At 36.5% G+C, this 27,368-nt stretch overlaps 1 protein-coding gene across 1 annotated transcript in view; it reads right to left on the minus strand.

Annotated features, from left to right (window-relative positions):
• TMX4 (thioredoxin related transmembrane protein 4) overlaps positions 1-12,255 on the minus strand; it is a 36,962-nt gene extending 24,707 nt beyond the window's left edge. Inside the window, exon 1 of the mRNA XM_016139483.2 lies at positions 11,874-12,255. Coding sequence (XP_015994969.2) covers positions 11,874-12,049 — 176 coding nt within the window. The 5' untranslated portion in view covers positions 12,050-12,255. The remainder of the gene's footprint in view (positions 1-11,873) is intronic.
• Between the last annotated feature and the right edge of the window lie 15,113 nt (positions 12,256-27,368).

Genomic DNA, 27,368 nt, shown 5'->3' on the forward strand with positions numbered 1-27,368 from the left:
CTTGTGGATACAATCCAGAGATAAACATTGGTACGCACAGGGATAATGACAATCCAAATGGCAAATGCCATGACTGAGAGTTTGGAGTAGATGCTACGGAGACACTCTGGATCTGGGTGATCTCAGAAGTACCCACAGAGAAAAAAGGCACCTGTGCTGACAGCTACAGCAAGAATAACAGCCAGAGAGGGCCAAAGAATATTCTGCTCTAAGCAAAGAGAACAGTAGATGTGAAGGCTCAGAGTACTGAGAGAAGAGAGTGAATATTATCCACAGCCTTTTAAAAAGTTGTATAAAGAAGTTTGGGCTTTATTCCAAGTTCCAAAGTAAACCCTAAAGAAGTAAGACAATTATGATGACTTACATTTTCGAAAAATCACCTGATAGGTCTGTGAATAATGGATGAGGGAAGAAGATGGAGGCAGAGAAAAAAACTGGAAGACGGCCCTGGGCCGTCTTCCTAGCAATATGCTAGTGGCCTCATTCTGCCCTCACATAGTCCTGTGAAATACTACAAACACTCAGACCATAAAACTCTGAAATGGTCTAAGATTTTACCTGCAGATGTTAAAATGGAAATCCAGAGACAGTTGCTGTTTAGAACGTATAGTGGATCGAACAGTATTCTCTAAAAGGATATGTTCAAGTCCTAAGCCTCAACACCTGTGAATATGACCTTATTTGGAGTGAGGGTCCTTACACATATAATTAAAAGATCTTTGAGTGACATTATCCTGAATTCAGCTTAGACCATAAATCCAATGACTAGTGTTCTTATAAGAGAAAGAAGGATATTTGACACAGAGACACAGGGGGAAGCCATGTGAAGATGGAGGCGGAGATCGGTGTTAGGCAGCTAGCTACAAGCCAAGGAATGTTAAGGATTGCCAACAGCCACCAGAATCTAGAAGAGGTGGGGAAGGGATACCCTCTTAGAGCCTCCAGAGGGAACCATCTATGCCAACATGCTGATTTTAGATTTTTGGTTGCCAGAATTATGACAGAATAAATTTCTGTTGTTTTAAACTATTAAGTTTGTGGTAATGTGCAGTAGCCCAAGGAAACACAAAAAGGAAGATAATCTCTGAAATTAGAAGAAATTGAGATCAGATATTCCTTATGAAGACTTAAAGGGCTGGTAGGGCTATGCTCAATATAAATTACTGTGAACAAGCAAAACATTTGCTGGAAATCCATTTTAAAATACAAACACATGACACAATTAAAATGAAAATAAACATTACAGAATAATGTCACAAAATACATTAGTGCAGCTGGAGAGATGTTTTGTTTTGCTTAATAATACCCAGAACAAAAAGCAGTAAATAAAACAAATTAATAAATGTTCACAAAATAGAACAATAAACTCCAAGGGGGAAAAAAATCCTTGGGCACTTTAATAATATTTCAAGATGTTACCAACTAGATATTTTATTTTTAAAATCTGCTTAAATTATATTTAAAAAATCTTTAACACCAGTCAAATATTGAAGAAACAAATGCAATAGATATTTAAAGAATACTTGATGTCACTAAATTGTTTATCTACAATGGGTGAATGTTAGCATATTTAAATTATGCCAAGTAGTAGAGGGCAGGGTATATAGATGAACCAAGATTGGCAATATATTGATAACTATTGAACCTGGACAATGGATAATAGGGTTCATTATACAAATCCTTTTATTTTTAGTGGATGTTTGAAAATTTTCATAATAAATAGTTCTTTAAAGATTTATTTAAATGAGAAGATATACCAAGATCAGGATAGGCAGGCTCATCAGCACTGTAAAAATATCAATTTCCCCAATTTATTTTCCATTTTTTTCCATTCAGGAACTGTTTTTACAAAATGCAGTATCTATTATTTCTACATTAAGAAAGGGGAAGGAGAGTAGGAGAAATAGGAAAGAATGCCTGCCAAAGAAATACATACATGCAGACAGACAGACAGACAAAAACAATGCCTTAGAGAAAGGAAAAAAAGGAGGGGGAGTGCTAAACAATGGATCAAATGTGCTTTCAAGTCATCATTTACAAATATTTTATCATGAACTAAGCAGAAGTATGTACTATATAAGTACTATTCAAAACTCAATGCATTCATGCACACTAACCAACTTGGCTGAAGAACAACAAAAGAGTATAATCAGGCAAGATATTGATCTTTCACATTATAAAAAGGAGGGGGAGGGATGTATTTATTTCAGGAAAAGTACTGAGATTGGATACGGCCCAGAAGAGAAAGGGCTGCCCAAAGCAAGGCATGCATTTCTCTCTCCAGCCTGGCCCCAGGGGCAGCCAGACTTAGTAAACACTCCATCACTAGAAAAGACTAGTATAGTCAATTCTAAGATCATCCTAAAATGTTATTAACTTTCCCATTACAGCTCAATGTCCAATCCCTGAAGTCTCAGAGACATTGATCAGAGATTATGGTCTAAGAACAATCTACTGAAATCTTTGAACATGGACTTTTTAAACACCTTATCTCTACATTTCCAGGGCAAAGTATATTCCTGTTATACAGTACGTGTTCAATAAATGTTTGCTAAATAAACAAATGAACAAACTTTAAAAAGAATCATATTCTTCATCTGAGAAGTTACTTTCTATATATTTTCTACATATCCAAAATGTCAGGTGAGACTGGGAAAGCAGTTGGTAAACTTTAGGAAAAAAATAAACAAAACATTTTATTATTAGGTACTCATCAAAGGCATTTCAGTATATTGGATAAGAGTTCTACCAGAGAGTTCAGAAAGATCAACCATAAATTAAACATGTGGCTTTGAGCAGGCTAGTAATCGCTCCATGCCTCAGTTTCCACAACTGTAAAATGGGATAACAGTAGCTACCTTAGAAGGTTATTGGGAGGCATATGTCAAGAAAAATAATTAATACAAATTATGTTTGTAATATACACTACTTGGTTTCATCAAACACAAAATTCAACAGAGTAAATTTGAAGATCTAATTTGCTTCATGAAGCAATTCATGAATTGGGCAGCATCCCATTTACCAACTAAAAAGGTGCTCTGAGGGATTGTACAAAATCAAAGCGTTTTTTATAGGGGCAAATGAGCTATTAAGAAAAGAAAGTATTATTTTTGAGCCAGGACATTCTTTCTTTGAGGGAAGAGAACTGAAAGTGATACAGGACATCATCTGTAAAATTCTTATTCTTTTATCAGGAAATGATATGGGACATCTCTTGCAGAGTTCTTTAATTTTCTTTTTAGTAAACCTCGTTAAGTTTTCTTCCCCCCTTTCTTTGGGAAAAAGGCCTACTACCCCAAATCCAGAAAATAACCCTGAAACAGGTAACTCAGGTCCTCAGGCTTTTGATAAGGATCATAGGGACCATCATACAGGAATGGCCCTAGGCCAGGGAGGATCCTTAGAGTCTGAGAGGGGAGAGGACTTTAGGCCAAAGATTTTTTTATTCTTTAAGAACTATATTGAGTCATATGAGTTCTTTGTATGTTTTGTATATTAGGCCTTTGTCAGAGGCGTTGCTTGAAAATATATTTTCCCATTCAGATGGTTGTCTCTTTACTCTGTTGACGGTTTCTTTTGCTTGAACGAGGTATCACTTATATGTGGGATATAAACCTAAAAGCAACAAATGAACAGAACAAACAAACAGAGACTCATGGACATGGACAATGGACTAGTGGTTACCAGATGGCAGGGGGTGGGAGAGGAGTGGGAGGATAGATAAGGTAAAGGGGGTCAAATATATGGTAGCTGATGGAAACTGGACTTTGGGTGGTAAACACACAATAGATATATAAATGTCAAATTATAATGTATATGTGAAAATTACATAATTGTATTAACCAATGTTACCCCAATAAACTTAATAAAAAAAAAGGAAAGAAATATATTAACCAAGTCTGTTTTCCTTTACTCACTCAATAGGCAAATCAATAATAGAAATTAATAGATATATGATTTAAATAACAAGTTTGTATCTTCTTTTCCTTATCTGGGGGCTGAGGTGCCACTTCAGCAGGAAACCCAAGACCCCACCCTAAGGCAGAAAGGGAAAGAGCTCCATGAAACTCCAATAGGCAGGGACAAGGACCCTTCCCAGCAGGAAGCAGATACAGAAGAGATCTCCCCTCCCTCAACATCCATACTACTAATAATGGGGTTCATGGCTCTTAGAAAAGTTAAGCAGAAAAGTTGGATAGGGGGTTTCGGGTCTGCCTACAAAGACACTGAGGTCATCCTATTCTAGAAAGAGTCTGCCCCAGCTCGCTCACAATTAAGCAAGCCAGAAGGCATTTTTGGGATATAAGTAACTCATACCAGGAAACAAGTAGGCAGAAAAGTGGGTACCAGTTTTAGCCAATCACTCACACCTGCACAATGAAGACTCCCAATGACCTTCAACTCACCTGAGCCTCATTAAACCACCATTATAATATGATCCATGTGCATGGCAGTTCATTAATGTTATTAAAACAGACTGAATTCTGGGAACGAACAGGTGCAGAAAGCAAATGATGAATCACTGAGTCCTGTTAATCTTAATGGTCAATCGAGGAAGCCCACTCCTCTAAGAAAAGTGACCACCCACAGCAAATAGGGATAAAAACCTTGAAGGCTTTGTCACACCAGGCCTTTTGAGCCACCTTTCTCTTGCTCAGGCCCGCTTTCACTTCTGGAAGTGTACTTTCCCTTCTAATAAAGCTTCCTTCCCTAGTGTATTTCAGTGTCTTGCTCAATTCTTTGTTCAAGACATCAAGACCCTGGGCAGCGCGTTGGGAGATGATCCTTGCTCCCCGGTAACAAAAGGGTTCTTATCATGAGGGTTGTCTCTTCTTTGGAGGTGGGGGCGAGGGTATGCACGGGTTCCCAACCCCCTGGCTGTGAACCAGTACTGTGGCCTGTTAGGAACCATGCCCACAGCAGGAGATGAGTAGCAGGAGAGCAAGTGAAGCTTCATCTGTATTTGCAGCCACTCCCCAGCGCTAGCATCACTGCCTCAGCTCCACCTCAGATCATCAGGCTTTAGATTCTCATAGAAGTACCAGTCCCTGGTGCCAAAAAGGTTAAGGACTGCTAGGTGGATGGACAGATTAGCTTACTGGTGCTTGACCAGAAAATTCCAGACTGAATGATTTAGTTATGTTTCTGGGAGAGGTCGAAACTGCAATTAGAGCAGGTATTAAATCTAGGTTTGGTATCATTGATTTTTAGCATGAGTGACACCATTCTGGACTTGTGGTTTTCTCTTTAACATTTCCAAGGCACTTTTATAACACACTAATTCATCTGAACCTTACAAACTCATTGCCAAAAAAGGCATAATTAGAGAGACTTGTTTAAGGTCACCTAAAACCACATATAACAAGAACTCCTCTATTTGGAGGTATTTATGTGATTAAAAGTCTCCAAGGAAAATGAGACCTAACATCAAGAGAGGGAAAAAGAATGGAAAGGTGAGAGAGAGAAGGAGAGGTTAGAGGACAGAGAGAGGAGGAAGAAGGGGGAGAAAGAAAAGGAATAAAACATAAATTACCAAAAATAAGTTTTTAAGTATAATAACCTCTAGCCTCTTTGTTTCCCCAGGCCTCTGTTTTTGCCTATAACATGGAAAATTTGCTACCTCAGTAATTATTAAGTAATGCAAATTTCATCATTAAAAAAAAAAAAAAAAAACCAGTCCTAATCTTTACACAGGCTATTATATAAATTGGATTTCTTTGTAATATTGACCTTTAGATATACAAAGCCATTGAGGTAATTTTAGATATTCCATTTTCTACGTAGCTGTTACCCACTGGTCTGTAGTGCTGTTAAAGCTATTCTTTCTGAGATTTAATCAGAGCTTACAGAGCGGAAATGCAGGAAGATCATTCATTCACCTAGTGTTCTTTCAGAGATGGAGATAAGCCAGCTCCAAGTCTCCAGTGTGGGAATTGGCCCTTTGTTGTTACAGCTTTTTAATTAGTATTATTTTGTATTTAAAGGATAGTCATTTAAGCAGTAGTTTAGAAACTAAATAAAATGCCCCAAGGGGCCAAATAAATACAAAGGAAAGTAATGTGACTTTCAAGCTCTTCCTCTCTGTGTGTATGTATTCATCCATGTATATATAAAAGTAATTTATTTATGTACCTATGCATGAATAAAACTCACCAGAAAGGACTGAATACAATCTTCATTTATATTACTTAAAACTAATTCTTAGTGGAGGTCTTCTCCTAAGAACTGCCTAGTGCAGCTCTGACTTTCACATACAATCTTTCTTTGACTTAAGAGTGTTGAAGAGGAATTGATACCTTATGGTCATGGAAACTCTAAAACAGTATCTTCCTTATTCAAACTTTTTGCTGATGATACTGGTATACAAAATCAGTAAGCTTCACAATGACATTTGAAAAATATTCCAGACAGACAAAACACTGTTAAATTACGCTGACTAGGATATCACTCCACTGTTAACTATTTCTCAGAAACAAAATTCAACATGCTTTTTTAAATCTATGTTAGTATTCATGTAAAAATGATATTAAGTTCGGCTTTATGTAATATGGTTGAAGGCCCTTGAATCTTTAATTGCAAGAACTCAATTTGGTATAAGATTTCAATAACTGTACTAAAAAATTCAGAAAAGGAGTTAAATATATTTCCTAGAAATAAAACTTTATTAAAAGTACACTTTTCTTTTGTCCAGGCTCGAATTTCACCAGTATTTCCTAGTACATTCTTTTCTTATCCTTGCAAAAATGAGTTGGGCGATGACAGACAATTTTCACTTAGGACTTAGTTTGACCAAAATGCTCAGAAGAATCTGTGACAATGAAGATGAAAGAGGTGTACTAAGTTTATCCTCCTGTGACTTAAATAAAATTAAATCAAAATGTCAACAAGTGATGCCTTTACTACAACCAGTGCTATTCTTCTTTTTGGAAAATCTCTTAAGAACCCAAGAGCTGAAGTCTTATGCTCAAATATATTTCTTTAGAAGATCATTTCTAGGAAATTTTATTATAAAATATAGAGGAAATAATACAAATTGATGGCTCTATGAAAACCATAATAATACTTGCTAAGGAAAATGGAATTTACTGTTTTTACTAGAATGAACATTCCATGAAGGTGGTGATTGGTGCATTGCCTGTACCTAGAACATAGCCCAGCAGGTCTTAGGCCAAATTAAATATTTATTACACCAATGAACAAGTGGTGAATGAAAAGCAATTATCCTTAATATCTAAGAAAATACATACAGGTATTTCCTTCAGTGATATACTTAAGGAAGCTCTTAATAAAAGGAATAATTAAAATCTATTATTCATTCAATCACCTAGTCAAAAAGTATTTATTGAACACCTAGTACTTGATAGTTATTAAGGCTCTTGAGATAAACAGGAAGAAGAAAAACTTAGTTCCTCTTCTTAAAAGCTTATCTGTCTAGAGGAGTCAGACAAAAACCTAGTACAAAAGCATATAAATTAATTTATAATTACAAGTTGTGATATAGGCCATGCTAGATACAAACAAGGCACAGTGAAAAAGAATTTTCCTGGGGGATTGGGAAGGCAGAGCAACTGTTTGAGTGTGAGGACTGTCAAGAATGAGTATATAGTAATAATGCTCTTCATTAGCAAAAACTAGAGAAACAGAAAAACCATGGGTAGGCCTCTGAATTCCACAGGGAAAAGGCCTCCCCTTATTTGGGCCAGGGTGCTGGGTAGCTGTGAGCCTAAGCAGAAATGAGTCAGACTCTGTCTCCCTTCAGGCTTTCCCACTACCCAGCTACTCTCCCTGGCTTGCATCAGGAAGTGAAAAAGCTCAGGCCTGCATTCTAGTTCTTGCCTTCCCCACAATTTACTAATGATCCAGCCTGTGCCAAAGCTTTAATCTTTTCAAGTTTTCCTCTCCCCTAATTAATGAGAATGACGATGAGCATTCTGCATCTGACTGCTGGAATGATCAAATAAGGCAGCATTCAGAATGTATGATGTAAGCAATGTCACTGTTTACTATGACTAAGATGCTGCTGCTGCTGCTGCTGCTGATGATGATGATGATGATGATGGAGGTGATGTAAATGAATACCCTTTGTGGAAACAATCTGAAATTAAATATTTTTAGTTAGCTTATAAGCTCCTCTTTTGCACGTTTTTAAATAGCTATAGCAATACTTAAGGTAGTGATTTTCAATCAGAAGCATGTGCACAGGGGATGGAGGTTGTTAAAATTTTTTGATGTCATGTAATTACTAAAATGTAGCAATGGCCAGGGATGGCTCAGGTTCTGTGATGTGTGGGCCATTCTCCCTTACTAAAGAACTATCCAGCCCAAAATGCCAATAGTGCCCTGGTGGTGAGAAGACTCAACTGTTGAATACACACTGCTGAATACTCAACAAAGAAAAAGTATTCAGTAAATAGCTGCTAAATAAATGAAAGCGACATTTAATATTTCCTTCAGAGCACAGTAGACAGCCAGTCTCTTGAAATCAAGGAATGTAGCTCATTCATCTTCATTTTCCCAGATCTCCAACGCTGAACTTGACACATAACAAGGAGTTAATGACTATCTCAAACATTCACTCAACAGATCAAAATAATCTGTTAAACTGCAAGAAATTCTATTTGACATTGGTAAGTTAAGGCAATGATACTGACAATGGTCTCTTCAAGTATGAGAATAATATTGGAAAGACAGGACAAAAACCTAGTGGTCCTAGGGAAATAAATACCCTAGGGAAAAAAATTCTCCATCATCAGATGAGTAATTTCAATTTTGAAACATGATCATCCAAAGAATAAAGTCAGAAAGAGCAGTGCTTTATAAAGATTTATATACTTTACAGAGGTAACTTAACCCAAGGACATACTTTTCCTCTTGATATCAGCTTAAAGGCAGGCGGGTCAAAATTAAGCTACTTAGATAGCATCATATTTCTTTTGGGGAAAAAAAGCACCAGAACAGTGTACAGAATGTATTACATTGCATACTTTTCTGTTTCAAAAGAACAAAAGTACTATTCTCAGACTGATATAATGAGAGCCGAGCAAGTATTTAAAATAGCAAAAGGTTTCAAAGAAACTGAATGAAGATATGAAAATAGGGGAAAGAAAAAATTAGGAGGCATTTTAAGGATGAGGTAATCTTTCCTAACCCTGAGAAAGAGTGAACTTTTCATCAAAGGTTAAGGGAAAAAGCACGGCAAGCCAATTACAGAGACATGGCAGAAACAGAGATAAAAATGAAGTCCAAAGCATTAAAGAAAACATAAATATGTAATAATGGAAGAATTTTTCAGATCTTAAAAAGGTTCCAGAATTGCAAATATATTTTTAACTATTTCTCCTTAGCAGAGAAGTGCTTTTTTAAAACTGAAAATTCATTTGCAAGGATCCAAAAAGAAATGATTGTTGGAAAGACAAAAAAATATAACAATTTTTACAATAGAAACTTTTCATGTCTGAGCAGACAAATACTGCTAGATCCTTAAAAATAAATTATTGATACCAATATAACCAGAAATTGTGTTATAGTAGCTTTGTATAAAGTGGAATATAAAAGAAAAAAATTCCCAGAGGAGAGGTAGCACATAAGCAAATGAACAAGTAAAGAACCGTCATTCAAAGTAATGTCAAATTTTTAATACTGTCAGAAAGCCTAATTTGCTTCTTTAAAGAAGTTAAATATATCATCTAACAATGTGGACCTCTAATAATCTCCATTTATTATGACCAGTTTGCCTGAACAAAGTGTTAACATGGAAGCTAATATTAACACATTTTGTTCTTTGTTATATACATTAGAAAAAAAATCTTATAACTTATTGGCTGTTTGAATGAATTTTTAGAAATATATAGTAGGCTTATAGTGGTGTTGAGCATATAATGAATTTTCTATTTCTCAATGTGTTAGATTTTGTCAAAAGAAAGAGAGGGAGTATCACAACTAGAAAAGAGCCACAATATTCCTTCAGGATGAGCACCTAGGTTCTGGTACATAGTAAGTCGGATGCAATGGTTTAAATCCTCTCTCTTTTCCAGCCTTACTTAATATTCTTAAGTGTACTGGATGAAGAGAGCTCCTACTAAAGTTCACAAGTATATACACAGTTTATTTCCAGTTTACGAGTCTCAGCATGCATTACATATTCCATGCGAAGGACACAAGACAAGCCTAGAGCAATTGATTACATCTAGGCTTGTACACTTATGAAGAAATAAAATAAACTGTCAACATGGCCAAATATAGTTGTTGACTGTTGCTCATTTATAAGCTTAACTAGGCTTACTCTGACCTTGGCTTTAGTGTTCTTAGTTCTTTAACTTAAAAAATAAAATAGCTATTCGAAAATGAACTATAAAGGAGTTGAGGGCTTTCTGCTTTCTTTTATCATGTACATACACAAACTCAGTTTTAATAAAAAACAACAACCTGACATCTAGAACTCCATTTTGTAAGCACTTACTGAAAAATGAACTCTCTGTTGTACTAGCTGACAAAATACAGCCTCCCTTAAAACTCTTATAATTACTGTAAACATGACAGTCCAGAATAAAGCTCCACTTATTTTAAAAGTTTCTCTCTTAAATGGAAAATAACCTCACCTCCACCCAAAGTAGTTTATTTTTAATAACTGCTTCATGTCTACAGATTTCTTTAATAATTTCATTGATTTATTATGATATTAAAGGCATTTACTTTGAGATCTAAAATATCTTTTTTGTGACCAAAATGCATGTTTGAAGGGGTAACGTGCATTCAGTTCTTCAAACAATGTGATCTACTAAGTGACATAACTTGCCCCTGATACAGGTGCAGTGCTCCATAAGCATCTGCTCACAATCTAAACTGCAAGGTTCAAATTTAGACATATAAAAGAAAGATCCAATTCTGTGTCTGTGCTCTCACCAAAAATTAATTATCAAATAGTAGTGATCGAGTATATATACAGCTGAAACCACAAGCTAAGGAGTTTGGGTCTCAGTGATTATTTCTCCATTCATTTTCTCTGCAAGCCCACCACTATGGTTTCTCAAACATATGCAGATATCTGTTCACTGTCTACTTCAAATCTTTCAAATGATCACTTTCTATGACAAGTTAATTTTAATCTATGAAGAACAATCCCTTGCCTGCTCCTAACTCAAAACTATATTTTCATATCTCCTTCAAGCAAAAGCATTATCTACGAGTCACCTTCTATTGTTCAAAAGGGGCAATTTATTAATGTTCTTTTATTTATGACACTAGCACAATTAAGTTATATCGACCCAGAAAGTCCTACTTCTAAAAATTACAACAAATATCAGCATTTATTTAAAATTGTGTTTTAAAACTTGAAAGGCGCCCATATTTGTTTTTTCACAATGACATCTCGGGGTCTGCAAAATGAAGACTAACATATTTTATACGAACTGATCTGCCTTCATCGTGCTGCAATTATTCATTCAACAAATACCTTGCCTAGCTCACACTAGGTATTTACACAGCACATGTCATTGAATGACCGCCCCTTCTCCTCTACCTACACACCTATAAGAAAGGCACGCGATTTTCTTGCAGATTTTTTCCGTTCCTCCTCCCTCCCTTGGTAAATTATTCATCCACCCCACTCCTAAAACACTTTGCCTTAAAGCAGGGAGAGAGCAAGGCGAGGAAGTGTAAGAGGTGCGCTTCAGTTTCAGGTGTCACCGCGGAAGGCCTGGCGCGCATGCGCACCACGAATGGCCAGGCCAGGCGCCGTAAGTCGGTAGCAGAACCGGCCCCGGACCTCAGGTCAAGTCTAGCGGGTAGTGCAGCGTCCGGAGCAACCTGGGAGGCTCTGGGAAGGCGGCGCCCGCGAGAACAGGGTGGCATGTGGGGCGGGCGGGCACACTCACAATTTCAGCATCCACTCGCCCTCCATCACTAGCGTCCAGTTGGAAGCGGTCATGGGCAGCACCAGGCTCCGCTCCTCCGGCAGCGCGGCCTGCTCGGGGTCGGCCTCAGACGTCGCTGCAATGAGCCAGGCGGCAAGTAGCGCCGTCAGCAGCGGGCCGCGGCGCCCGCCCGCCATGTTGGGACGTGGAGCGAGGCTCCTCGGCAGCGCGTGTGGGGAAAGTGAGCAGCAGGCTCGCAGCCTCGTTCGCCTGTCTGAGCGGACCTTCCCAGGTAGTCGGAGGGGAAAGCAGGAAGCCTAGCCTCCGCCTGGCCGCACCAACAGGCCGCGTTCCCTAAGCGAGCAGCGGACACCTCTTATCGACCCGAGCCAGCCGAGGCCACGCCCCCTCTCGCTGCGGCCTTCCGTTGCCTGGGGTGTCGGTTGCCTAGGCAACAGCCGCCTTTTCTTCCAGACCACTATACTGAAAATAAACAGATGACCCGACGTTGCTTAAGTTAGAACATGCACGGCGTGTGCCCAGGCTACCCAGTAAGGCAAGTTGGCGCCTGTGTGTTTTTCGAAAGAGAAACATGGCCAGTAATTTAAAAATTCATACCGTCTTCAATAGTAGCAAAAATAGCAATGGACTGCAAAGTAAACCTGTTTAACGAAAAAAAAAAAAAATGGAGGAACGTAGTAAGCATCTCTTGCTGAAAGGGAGAGGAAAATTAAAGTACTCTCTGCGTGTGTATATTGAAATATCCTTGCCTAATCGGAGGTAATAGTGAAACTAGACTATGTAGTTCTATGTTTTCAAAAAATAATTTTAATTTCATAAAAACTTTTAAAACATGGGTACTAATAGATAAAATAAGTCAGTTAATAAGAATATTATCAGTTGCAATTAAATGCACCTTTCCTCTTGGCTACAGTTTTGTCAGATCTAAAATAAAAGTAGCCTTAAATGATTTACAGATTTCTTTCCAAGTGCATATTAAGTACATCCAGGCCACTGCACCCTTGGTATGTATGACCGAAATACAGTTAGAAGGTGGTGAGCTTTTCAAAGTGTACTTTATAAAAATTCATTTGGGTTTCAAAGCATAATGTGATCAATTATCATGAAAAAAATGTGATTTCTGTCGTAGGCTTAAAACAAAGACAGCTATACAACTAAAAGTATTGTAGATCACATGAAATCAATCTCCCATCAGTACAAATAGAAAAGAAAGATTAATTTTGCCCCCAGAGAAGGTCTACCTTGAATTAGGTGTTAATTAGTAGTAACTAAATTCTATGTGGAACCTGCCCTTATCATCAAAATGTGACTCAAATATACAAACTATTGTAAATTAGGAAAATGTTTGTGCAATAAATGTTTCTGAGAGTTACTGCTATTGAATACAGATTAATCCTATGAACTCATTGGAAAACTTCTTTCGTGTGTGCTTATAAGAAGAAAGTACTCATAATTGGGAATTCTATCTATTCAGTATATGATATACAATTGGTTTTAAAAAGTTCTTAAAAATAAGATCTGATATTAAAGAATTACGATTAATTTTTGGGGGTGTGATAATGGTGTTATGACTATAAATGTTTAAATTTTTTTTGGTTATATATAGTGAAATACTATGGTTAAAATAATATGATGTCTAGAATTCCCTTTGAAAAACTCCAGAAAATTTCTGGGGAGTAGAGGGGGTATGGATGAAACAAATGTGGTACAATGACCATTAATGTTGAAGTTTATTTTTGCTGTTCTATCTACTTTTTTGTATGTTGGAAAATTTGTAAAATTAAAAATGAAAAAGGAAAGGCATATCTGTGACACAAAAGAAATTAATTGCCGAAGCTTTTCCTATATTTAACACAAAATGTGTGTTCCAAAATTTCATTTCTTGGCCTTCAGACTAAGGTAAGTAGGAAACAATATAGCAAGGACGTGTGGGAATGAGTGCATGGTGGGGTGAGATAGACCAGGGACAGGGAGCGATTGCTCTCAAATCATAACTGACATCTCCGCCCAACACTTTCGTCCTATGTGACTTGGGGCTAAAACTAGTTGACACAAAGGTTCTGTTTACATGCAGGTAATAACAGAACATACTGCATATGATGGCTGTGACAATTCAATAAGAGAAATATGATGTCTAGCTCATGGTATTCCATAAAGGTTATGTATTATTATTTAGAAGCAATGACATGCTATAATGCTTTTAAGGCTCTCTATTTTTCAAAAGTTAAAGTCAATTTCACTTTTTTTTATCATGGGACATGAAGTCCTTCATGATCCAGCTCTCTAGACCAGTTTTGCCTACTTAACAGTCCACCATTCACACAATGTGCCGTGTGCCAGAACACAAAGCTGCACCTCATTCCTCAAACATGTGAGGAGCTGAGGCCTCAGTCCAACAGCTCTGAAGAACCGAATCCTGAAAACAACTACATGAGTGACCTAGAAGCAGATCTTTCTCCTACTCTTGAGATGACTGAGTCTAGAGAGTAACCCAGACTCAGAGAGAACAGCTTAACTGGGTCCTCTAATCAACGGAAACTGTGAAATAATAAATGTTGTTTTAAGCTATTAAGATTTGGGGTAATTTGTTATGTAGCAATAGGTCAGTGCTCAATCCTTATTTCTGAAGAATGGAATTATAGTTTAAAGAAGGTTGTCACCTGGTACTGGGAGAAAGAGCTTTTGTCCCTAAAGTAGTTTTCGATGGTGGCATTTAGGGGCAGCTATGGTTACACAGAAATACATGGCTCCTAGTAGAGAAAGGAATCCCTCGGACTCTGCTGAGGTGACACAATAGCAGGAGAGAGAGGATGAATATGGTAAATGCATATCCAGCTCTCTTTTCCTTCCCAGCCTGCGGAGGAGTTTGCTTCCACATTCTCTTGGAAGTTAAGCCTACCACTGTAAAAGTTCTGGCCAATGGTCTGCCAACAGAAGGATGCGTATGGTATGCAGGTTGCGAGACGCTCCAGTGTTCCTGTCTCCTGTTATGGAACTTTTAGAGAAAGGATCAGAGATGCCTGAATTGCTAAGATGGATCATGGAGAACAGTTTCCCTAAATTGTCCCCTGTATTCTTAATGGACTCTGCATGCACAGGTCTAACACTTGGGACAGGGTGGCCGAACAAGTGGGGGCTGATAAGATTTCTCTCTTATTCAAGCAGCCTCTTCATGTGGCTACTTGGGTTTTCTTCAGCGTGGCAATTTTGAGGGCTGTCATACTTACTTTCTCTAGAGCAAGAATTCCCAGAGGCCTGGGGAAAAGATGCAGTGCTTCTTAAAATCTTGCTTCAGAAATCTGAACATGTCACTTCTATCACATTCTGTTGGTCAAACAAATCACTAAGGGCCTCTCCAGATTAAGGAGGAGAAGAATCAGATTTTACCTCTTAACAAGAAGCAGCTAAATACATTGTGGCCATCTTTCATCTATCAGAAAACCACTCTAAAAAATTGTACTTGTCACTGAAGTATAATCTACCCTGTTCTGACTGTCTTACTTTAATGACTTGGTCAAGAGTAGCATGGAGTGGTTTTAGGAAGGATGATATTTCCAGAAAGTAGAGTGGGAACTACCTCTCCCTTTATCCTTTTGTGGGTAGGCCTGCCCTATTAGATGTCTCTTTGGGAAAAAGGTATTGGAAAGAATGGTTTTTAGCCTTCAGGCAGCCACATACTTTGACAACACGGTATTTAAGTACTCGTGGGATTTATTTCTAGTCACTAGCCTGTGATAATTCAGTGCATTTTTATCCTTTATAGTTTCTTCTACCATCTGTTCTAGGAAATGTCCTATTTAAATTCTCTCACCACCTATTGTTCCTGTAAGGCATTTAGCAAATCTGTGTAATTAAATTCCTTTACTATTATTATTTTATAGACTAATTTTACAGCATTTTGTAACTTATTTAATACTTCCATACCACTTTCGCCATCCTCAATAGGAAAATTGTTTATTATTTGAATACCCTATTATTACGGAGTTTACAATCTGAATACAATCTCATCTCTTATTGATTATCCTCTTAATATCAAGTTTCAAATTGCCAGTTTTATCAAGGTGATTTTTGTTACTATGTATTAAAAGTTTCTACCATTGGAAGAGGAAACGAAAATGGTGTAGGTGTTAGAGGCTCTGTTCATTCCTCTGGAGACAAAATCAAAGTTGGGACGGAAACAAGGAGCAGCAGCAAGGAAAAATTGCCTGGAATCTAAATGAACAAGCCAAACAACTAGAAAGAAATCCAAGAAAGTACCCTGCAACAACAGAAGGTAGGATGGGGCAAGGACGCAGGATTGCCCTGATTGGAGCAGCTAAGTGGGACGGAGTCTTCAGCAATGGCAGTGGCAGACACCTCTTAAAGGGGCCAAGTCTGAGAGCGAATTTTCATGGTGACGGATCTGCTTGCTCTGAGCACCAGTGCCCATTTAGCTGTGCGCAGGAGACACCAGGAACTTACAGGGAGACATTGTCGGAGCGAGGCGAGACTCGCTCTGTACAGAAGTGCCAGTGGTATCTATTGTTAATTGTTGAGCCCTTCCACCTCCCAGTGCGGGAACACAGAGCCGCCATAGTCATGACCATCATCAAACTGGATAACAAGGTTGCTTCACCCAGAGGATTCCCTGAAGCCCCACGTCCCCCAATTCACCTAAGTCACATCCAGATATATCCTTAGCAAGTCAGGTGCTCTTGCAGAGTAGCACCTAGACTCACACTGGAGGCAGCTGGCCTCGGTTTCTGGTGTGGCCTTTTGAGGCAACTATAAGCATAGCATCTGTGGGGTGCTTGCTGAATCTTAACAGGTGGCCCTGGAGGAGTAGAAGCTGGGGCTAAGTTTGGCCTGCAGCTGAACCCCTCCCAGGACTGGGCCACTGGACACCTACTTCACAAATCCATACCAATAAGACTGGGAAACTTAGGAGCTCTGCTTAGTACATAGAAACAGACACGGAAAGGCAGCCAAAATGGGAAGACAAAGGAGAAACCATATGACAGAAGAGAACAGACATCCAGATATAATGGAGTCAAGTAATCTAACAGATGCAGAGTTCAAAACACTGGTTATAAAGATGCTCAATGAACTTTTGGGAAGTGTAGATAAATTCAATGAGAACTTCAACAAAGAGATAAAAACATAAAATTGGAAATGGAAGTTATAAAAGGGAACCAGTCTGAAATGAAGAACACATTATCTGAAATGAGAAGTATGTTAAATGGAATAAACGAAGTGAATAAAGAAGAGGATCAAATGCCCTATCTAGAGGACGAGAAAGCCAAGGACATGCAATCAGAATGGCAAGAGATAAGATGCCAAGACTATAAAAATAATTTCAGGAGCATATGGGACACTATTAAGGGTCCAAATATCCATCTGATTAGCGTAACTGAAGAAAATCAAGATGTTGAACAGCCATTTGAAGAAATAATGATGAAAAACTTCCCTAACCTGGTGAAGGAAATGGACATAAAACTCCAGGAAGCTCAGAGAATTCCCAAAATCAGGGATCCAAAGAGGCCCACACCAAGACATATCATAATTAAAATGCCAAAGGTTAAATACAAAGAAATAATATTAAAAGCAGCAATAGAAAAACAGATACTTACTTACAAGGGAATGCCCATAAGACTGGCATCTGATTTCTCAAAAGAAACTATGCAGGACAGAAGGGTTTGGCAAAAGATATTTGACAAGATAAAGACCCAGGATCTACAACCAAGAATATTTTGTCCAGCAAAGCTATCATTTAGAGTTGAATGACAGATAAAGAGCTTCTCAGACAAAAATAAGCTAAAGAAATTGATCACCACCAAGCCAATATTACAGGAAATGTTGGAGGGGCTTCTTTAAGAACAAAAAAATATGTATCAAAAACAGGAATAAAGAATGGTAACAACTACATTCCTATCATTAAGTACCTCAAATGGAAAAGAATTAAGTGTTCTAACTAAAAGATAGAGTGGATGAATGAAGGGAAAACAAGACCCCTACATGTGCTGCCTATAAGAGACTCACTTCAGATTAAAAGGCACACACAGACTAAAAGGAAGGGGATGGAAAGAGATATTGCTTTGATGGACCTAGAAGGTATTTAAGTCAGACATAGAAAGGTAAACACTGTATGATTTCACTTATATGCAGAATCTAAGGAATAAAAAGAACAAATTAATCAAAAACAGACTCACAAATATAGTGGACAGTTTGGTGACAGAGGGGAAGGGGATTTGGGGGGCTGGGAGACTGGTGTGAAGGGTTAAAGAAGTACAAATTAGTAGCTGATGGATGGTCACGGGAATGGGGAGCATGGCATAGGGATTGCAGTTAGCATTAATACATTGGCTAGATGGAAGGTCAGGGGAGGGAGGGAGCAATTGGGGGGATCGTTTTATGAACTATATAAATATCTAACCAATGTACTGTATACTTGAAACTAATTAAAATAAATAAATTTTTAAAATTAGATATTGATAAGCATAAAATATTAGATAATGTGGGCCAAAAATTCAACATCTTGCATTTTATCTAATAAAATATTTTGGAATAATTGCTTGTCAGGAATTCTTATGTTTCTGATAGAAGCTGGAAATTCAAGGTATATTCTATAAGAGAAAACATAATTTAAATGTAACTAAAACAAGTCCATAGTTCACACAAATTAGTAGTACAATTTACTAATAAAACATAAACATAATACTTTAAAATTATTAATATTGTAGGATAGATTTTACGTAACACTATTTAGCTCAACCACGAGCTGCATGCTGGTATATGTTTAATAATCCACATCCCTGAGGCTGAAAAGCCTGATTTGTTGTGTTTGCCAATTTCTGTGCTCTACATACTCCACCATGGTTAATTTCAAACCACCAACTTGATGTCCACCAACTTGCGAAATTTCTGAAAATTCAATTGGCTCTTACAATCTGGTGCAACATGATTCTAGCACCCCTCTACAAACAGTGAAAGCCTGTACTACCACTTAATAAAATGCTTACCCTTTACTTATTCTAAGTGCTTAAAAATGAATTTGAAAACATTAAAATACTTTAAAAAATATGAATGTATGTATGTATATGTGTTTTGCAAATTTATGAAGTTATACTTGATTCAATTCTATGCTTTTAGGTATTTATTAAATTTCTTTTAAAGTGTTTTAAAACCGTAACCAAAGATCACATATTTTTAAGTGAAGTTTTACATATAAATGTAGCTACTGTTGAATTACTGCTTGTGTCTGTTAACGTGCTTGTACACCCATGCCCCTTTGAGTTTTTAAGTGACTCAATTTAGTACAGGTGGTTGAGCTATAGCAGTAATTCTCTTTCCAACGTAAGTAAATGATGCTTTTTCTATATTTCATGACAGATTTATGACACTGCCTAAATCCTAATGAATTACAGCATTAGTTTTACTTCTCAAAATGCACTTAAAATAAAAGACAACATGTACTTTAATATATCTATACTACAAAGCATACACTGTGTTCTTAAGTTTTCACCTCCTCCCTTTTTTAACCAATAAAAAGGAAGATAAATCTAAGTAACACTCAAAAATACTTGCTTTTCCCATTCTAAAAAGCCAGAAATATTAGCCTACTTTTAGTTTCCAATATTTAATTTGAAAATATAAGCACATTCTCCATTGATCTTATTCTATGCTGTACAAAATAGAATTTTCATCATACCATTGAAGATAATTAAAAAATTCTCTTCTAAAATGTACTGTGCCCCAAAACCCTCAGTTAGGATGAGCCACAAAAAATGTTTTTCCTTGTAAAGGTACACCATTTTTTACTTATGTTAAAAGGTAGTAGTAGGTTCAAGTAAAAATAGGTGTTGCCTATTGTAAAAAAGTCACAATCACTCTTCTAATAGTAAAGATTTTCATTAGAAAATTACTATATCAGTGGTTCTCAGTGGATAATGGGGATGAGGGGAGAGTAACTTTGTCCTCCAGCTGACATTTGGCAATGTCTAGAGACATTTTGGTTGTCACTGCTTGGAAGGATGTTACTTGCATCTAGTGAGTAGAGAGACCAGAAATGATTCTAAATCTCCTGCAGTGCACAGGAGAGCCTCCCACAGTAATGATCCAAAATATCAATAGAAACCTTTTGCTATACCTAAATATTTATACACATGTAAATGCACATCACCAGCACCTCTGAAGTCCCTAACATGCCCTTTCCCAATCACAACCTCCCAGTCCCCTCTGGTGATGACTTCTATTTCAACTTATGTGACAATTATTTTCTTGCCCACCTTTATTATTTTTCTATCTGTACATGCATCACCAAACATTAGAAATGAGTTCTGCCTGTTTTGAATTTTATATGAATGCAATTTTTATATGAAATTTGTACCTTGATTAGATATTCTTTTGTATTTTACTTCTCCCGTCCAACATTCTGTCTGAAGCTTATGCATTTTGTTGACTATACCTGCGTGGTCTCTTCTTTTAAATTGCCGCATTATACTATGAACAAAACAATTTAATTATACAATTTAATGTAAATTAATTATATAATTTAATTTTACAATGTTTCCATTGTTTCTAGTTTGAGACTACCCCAGGCAGTTCTGCTTTGACCGATCTTATACATGAACCCCAGGACACCTGTGTACCAGTTACTCTAAGCATAGGATAGGAATACCAAATCTCAGGGAGTGTATATTTTCAATTTTACTAGATAGTACTAAATTCTTTTTCAAAATGGTCGTATGAATTTTTGTTTCCTCCAGCAGTATATGAGAGTCCCTGTCAGATAACGTCTTCTCCAATATCCGCTATTGTCAGACCTTTTAATTCTATCAGTCTGGTGGGTATGTAATGATGTTTCTTTGAGATTCTACTTACCTGATCACTAACAAAATTGAGAACTTTCTCAAATGCTTATTGCCCAACTTTTCCTTTTAAATTAAGGGTTGATTTATCTCTTGTGTTCATTTTTTTCTACTTGTTTGTCTAATATTTTCTCATCGATTTGTAGTTCTTTCTCTATTTTGGAAATTAGTCATTAGCCAGTTGCATGTAGCTTGTTTTTCACTAATCTTATTGTGTCAGTTTGATAATTAAATTCTTTAAAGTTTAAAGGAGTTGTATTTACGTACATTTTCCTCTGTGTTAGTAAATTTCATGTCCTATTTAAATGATTTTTTCCCTAATGTAAGCCCACAAAGCTATTTTTTCTATATTATCCTCTAAATATTTTCCAGTTATGCCCTTAATTAAATTTTCTGATGTTAAAGCAACCTTTCATTCTGGGGGAGGGGTGGTTAGGGAAACAATTTAATCCTGGTGCTATATTTTTTTAATAAATTTTTGGATTCAGTTTGCTAATAGCTGATCTAGAATTTTTGCATCTATTTTAATGAACGAGAATGTACTTTTCTTTCTTTTTCTGTCTTTTTTTTTTTTTTTGACAACAAGACTATGTTAGTTCATGCAATGAGTTCTCTGACAGGGTGAAAGGGTTGTGTAAGATTGCAAGTTTTTTCCCCTTGATTGTACTTTAGAACTAAGTAGTAAAGTATCTATGACTGAAGGACTGCTGAAGAATTGAATATTGTATCTTCATGTTGTCAGAATAAATATGTTAAATGTGCTAACACTTAGAAACACTCAAATATGGCAAGCTAAACTTGTTTCCTTGATTGATTACTATTGCAGAAACATGTCTGCAGAAATTGAATAAGACTCTAAATCAGTATTCCCTGAACTTATTTGACCACTGAGTATTTCTTCAATCTTAATTTGTGAGAGTGTCTTTTGTTAATTTAAAACTTCTTTCAGTAAGTATCCAAAGGAAAAATTCATTTAGTATAGTGTTTCATATATACCAAATCCTGAATGATATGACAACTACATGCTGAATTTAAATATTGAAGTGGCATAGATTAGTTAATGCTATATATGTATCAAAGCTCAGATTTTGAATTCACGATGTACATAAAGGTATAAACCACATAGTTCAGTTATAGAGCAAGAGCACAATGCTACACGAAAAAGTAATGTTGAAATAACAGTGCTTGTATTTCACAAGTCTTATGAAAGGAACACTTAAGCCATGCAGTACTTCTTAAAAATAAATAAAATAAAATAAAAATAAGTAAAATAAAATAAATAATAAACTTTGATTTCTCCTTCCACCCAACTCTTCACATATCAAAGCTGCACTCAAATCTCTCTGGCACATGCAATGCCCTCTGAAAAACATAGCCTCCTTTTTTATGCCTCCCATTCTCATCCTTTAACACGAGTCCGAAAGCTACAGAATCACTCAAGAGTGGGAGAGAAAACAAGACTGAAAGAGAAAAGGCCCACTTTACTTCAAAGACAGAGAAAACTGGAAAGTCATTAATAAATTGTGGGTTCTGTAGAATTCCTGATACAAATTGACAGATGACAGGACTCATAAAGGCCAATTATGACTTGTTAACAAGAGCAATTAAATGTATATATTTGATAATTTTTACTTATATTTGCAAATATTGTCAAAGAAAAAATTTCTTACATTTGTTTTATTTTCTTCTAATAGAAACATCAATTTCTATGGAATACTAGGTTTCCAAGAAACACAATTTTCACAAAATGTACTGATTTTAAAGCATCATTTAGTATATAAATGTATTTCTTAATTATTTATTTCAAATTATCATCTTGAGAATGACTTACATCTGTCTTTGTTGAAAGTACACTAAATAATAAAATTGATAGTTGTAGAATATAGTATGTATGTCAACCATATAAAAGATACTCAGAAATTGTTTGTGGATTTAATTCATTGTAAGACTGTATCACTTTTAGGTTAATGAAGTTTTAACTTCACCTATTTCACATTGGAGACACTTATAAACTCAGATTTGTAAATGATCACCCAATGTTTTAGTAAGAAGGGTGATGTAAAGTAAGTTTTAGTTGATTTATTGTCAGAAATTAAAATCATAACTGCCCTATATTGCTAATGGAAAATGGTTTGCAGTCTTTAAAATACAAAATTTGTAATACATGTAGAACACTTTCATTAGTTAAGATGGGATTTTATTCTAAAGAAGACCGGCTGTGAATTAAGAAACACGTCAGGAGAGTATAGGCAGAGATTTCCAAGGGTATTTGGAAGTGGCTTTGTTCATTTTGTGATAACTCATTTAGCTATACCCTTGCAGTTTGTATGCTTTTCTATATTGTGCATTACTTTAACGAAAGCATTTGAAAGTTTCATATTCTTGAAGTTTATTTAACATAAGGTAACATTGATCGTATGGAAAATATAATAAAGTAGGTAATGAAATAGCACATGTAGTATGATAGCATATTAAAAAATACATAAGTATTTTCATGTACACACAAAAACCTTAAAGATATACACCAACAATTTCCTAGCAGCTAATAAGAGAGTTGTAGTGTGTAGCTGTGACTAATATAGTTAGTAGATAATGCTATATCAGTATTTAAAGAACTTCCTCAGTTTTGTCAACTTCCATATCTATGCACAATTTAATCAGTTTTATCTTGATGGCATTTAGGTTATTTCTAAACTTACGCTTCTAAACAGTGTTGCAGTGAATAATCTTGTATACACAATATACTGCATATGTGCAAGTACAACTGTAGACTAGTTTCCTAGAAGTAGAATTGCTAACTTAAAGGAGATAAGTATTTGTAACTTTTCTAGCCATGGCCCAATGGTCCTTCAAAGAGATTGTGTCAATTTATGTTCCCATAAACAATATATAAAAGTACCTGTTTCCACACATATGTCAATGCAGCTTGTATTTACTCTATTTTTCTGCCAAAACTTGCTTACTGTAGAAAATGTGAAAGCTATACAACAAATAAATATTTTGGTGGTATTAGAAATAATTCCCTCCTTTTTATTGGTTTTTTTCTGCTTTTTTTTTAGATTTTCAAATTAACAGGAAAAAGTCAAGTTACAAAACAGTATGTATAATATACTACCATTGGTGTAAAAAATGTTGTGAGAAGAATAGCAGTATATAGTTATTTGTAGGTATAGAAGTTCTTTAGAACTTGAGATAACACACAGACTTCCATGAATCAGAGAGATATTTCCCAGTATTGAACTTTATTAAGAATGACAAGTGCCTACACCATCAAAATGCTCAGATGTTGCAGAGAGGTTGTGAGGTTATGGGGCTCCTTCCCTCAGCTGTCACATAGAGACACATTCTCTACGTGAGATTCTCAGGACCACCACCCACATTTACTTATAAAGCTTTTCCATTTTATATTGGCATAGCCTACTCGACATTTCTCAGGAGACCTGCCTCAAAGGTTCTGGTCCTATTTACTACAGGCTGTCCTTAGCCAAGGACTATCTAAGGGCCTTTCAGAGATGATGCCTCTTCCTCCTAAACAAATATCAGTAGGTCTGTTTGCCTGGAGATCCAGATAAAGAAGTTAGAGCAAGTTCCTTGTCTTTCTCTGGGGGGCATGTCCCCTGTAAAGGAAGTGAGTAGATTTCAGGCAGCCACCATAACTTCTTCCCAGCAAGATACACACAACAGTGCCTTGGGAAAGTTGGATGGCGGGGAAAGGGGAAAGATGGAGATTTGAATAGAATATCCTTTTGGTTCATGTGAAAGTATTACCTAGTAAAATGATTATATAAATAAAATAGCAAAAGTAATAAATCAGAAAAATACACTTTCTAACCAAGAGAATGTGATATATCTGGATTCCTATTTTCTCCACATTCAGGGAAAATGTTTTTATGCTATAAACATTGCCAATTTAATTTTGGTAATGGAATATTTGGCACAGGGAAGATTGGGAGCAAGGAAGAGAATGTAGCAAGATTAAAATCCTTTGGCTAAGAACAGTACAGATCTTTGTGCCTGGTTTTGGAGCTCTGCCTAATAACAGCTTTTTTTCCTCCTAAAATATATTAGTGTATTTTATGTCTGTTCTGAATATATTAATGACGTTTCCATTTTTAAGTGTGACCATTGAATTTTATCATGCTTTCAGAAGTAAAAACTAGGCTTCAGGATGTTACCATATTAATTTGTCTTTGTCACTACTGTCTTAGCAAGACAACTGTTTTGCCTCAGGTACAGATATAGCATGTTACAAAGCTAAGATTTGGGTTGGATTTGGCCTGCCATCTGCTATTTATGTGACTTTAAAGTTACTCAACTTCTCTGAGTTTCACTAATATTATCCCCATCTCAAAAATGGGGTTATTAACGCTAACTGTTTTAGCCCAGGCTCGCGAGAAAACAGAGCCTGAGGTCAGGTTGAAATCATTGATAGTGAGCGAGCGAGTGAGTGAGTGAGTGAGTGAGTGAGTGAGTGAGTGAGTGAGGGAGTGAGCGTAAAAATATAAAGTAGCAAGAGTAAGGGAAAGAAGGGAAATGAGGCACGAGGAAGTACAGAGCCTTACTAATCAGGGGATGTATTCACCTGGCACATGCGTCAGAGGAAGGAAAACAAGGGACTATGTTGGCTAGGCTTCACATGTTTCCTCTTCTGCACTCATCAAAGCTTGCATCAGTGGAACTTAGACACCTCCCCCCTCCTTCCACCCCAGTGCCTAGTGGCTTCATTTGGCCCTTTTAGCTGCCTCTTGGGACATGGCCGTATTCCAAGCCCTGTGGTATGATATTTCATCATGTTTGGAGGACTCAGAACTCTTGATGGGCTTGCCTGGCTGCTTTATGATGGCTATGAGGAAGGTTTCAGCATTCATGGGACAAGTGACTGCCAGCTTCAGGCAGTGTAGATGAACTGGAGCAGAGTTGACATGGCATGAAAAGTGGCTGAGGTCCCTGGAGATGCCCAGAGAATGAGGACGTGCACAATAACATTTGCATCAAATAAACCTACTTTGCGTGTGTGTGTGTGTGTGTGTGTGTGTGTGTGTGTGTGTGTGTGATGGTTAAATAAAATAAACTGTTTCATGCCTGATGCATTGAGGTGTCCAACAAAGCTAGTTCCTTCAATTGGTTATAACATCTATTCTATTTACCTCCCTGTGTTATGATTAAAATTAAAAATATAGTAGGTGTAGGGGGGTTGGGAGGCTGGGAGAATGCGGTAAAGGGTTAAAGAAGTACAAATCAATAGTTGATAGATGGTCATGGCGATGGGGAGCACAGCATAGGGAATGCAATTATTATTAATATGTTGGTTAGGTGGCTAGAGCCAGGGGAAGGAGGGAGCAATTGGGTGGATCATTTTATGAACTATATCGATGTTGAACCAATGTACTGTATACTTGAAACTAATTAAAATAAATTAATTAATTTTAAAAATAGGAGTGTTTATCCTTTGAACTTTGAAAAATACCTTTTTTGAAAGTTGCTAAAAGTTATTATCACAAAGAAAAAACCCTTTCCCCCCTTTTTTTGTGCCTATATGAGATGATGGGTGCTGACTAAACTTATTATGGTAATCATTTCGCAACATAAATTAAATTGTTGAACTATACACCTTAAACTTACAAGGTGTTGTATGAGAATTATATCTTAATAAAACTGAAAAAATTTTTTTACTTCATCAATTAGCAATATTTTACCAATATGGCTTCATTAATACCTCCCTACATATTTTTTGCCATAAATTCTAAGGCATAATAGTATCGTACGTTATCTACAAAAGCATCAGAATTTATCACTAAAAAATGGAGGCTTTTTTTAGAAAATAAAACTATATTGTTATCATCATACTTAACAAAATAAACAAAATTGCTTCATATCATCTGATACACAGTCTGTTCAAATTTCCCCAATTTCTTGAATATGTCTTTTAACTATTGATATGATTAGGTTACAGGCAAGGTCAACACATTACATTTGATTGATATGTCCCTGAGTTTCTTTTAATCAATAACACTTTTTCCCTTCTTGTAACCCTAATGTTCTTTTATACCATTTGTTTTGCAGAAGCTTGGTATTTGTCCTGTAGAAGCTCCCCATTTGTAATAGGATGATGTAGTCAAGTCCACCCCCATCCTTAAGCCTAGGTGATTGCTGATCTGTTCTTGGCCCACATAGTTTTATATTTTCCAGAATGATGTTAAATGGAATCAGAGTATGAAGCTTTTTAAGTGTAGCTTCCTTCACATAATGGTGCATTTGAGATTTATTCACGTTACTGTATCAGTAGTCTATTTCTTTTTACTGCTGAGTATATTCCATTGTTTCTATAATCTATTCTGTAATTAAGGACCATTTGGGTTATTTCCAGTTTTGGACAATTATGAATACAACTACTATATACATTAACATACAGGTTTGGGTGAGAACTCAGGTTTTCATGTTACTTGAATGGAATTTCGGGGTCAAATAGTAAGAGTATGTTTAACTTTGTAGGAAGCTGTCAAACTTTTCCCTAATGATAGTACCATTTTGTGTTCTCATGATCAGTGTATGAGAATTTGAGTTGTTCTACGTCCTCACCACCACTTGGACAATTCCAGGTGGTATTGTTTGTTTTGTATTTTAGTCATTCTAAGGTATGTAGTGGCAT

The sequence above is a fragment of the Rousettus aegyptiacus genome, unplaced genomic scaffold (assembly GCF_014176215.1).
Source record: "Rousettus aegyptiacus isolate mRouAeg1 unplaced genomic scaffold, mRouAeg1.p scaffold_m13_p_12, whole genome shotgun sequence".
NCBI lineage: Eukaryota > Metazoa > Chordata > Mammalia > Chiroptera > Pteropodidae > Rousettus > Rousettus aegyptiacus.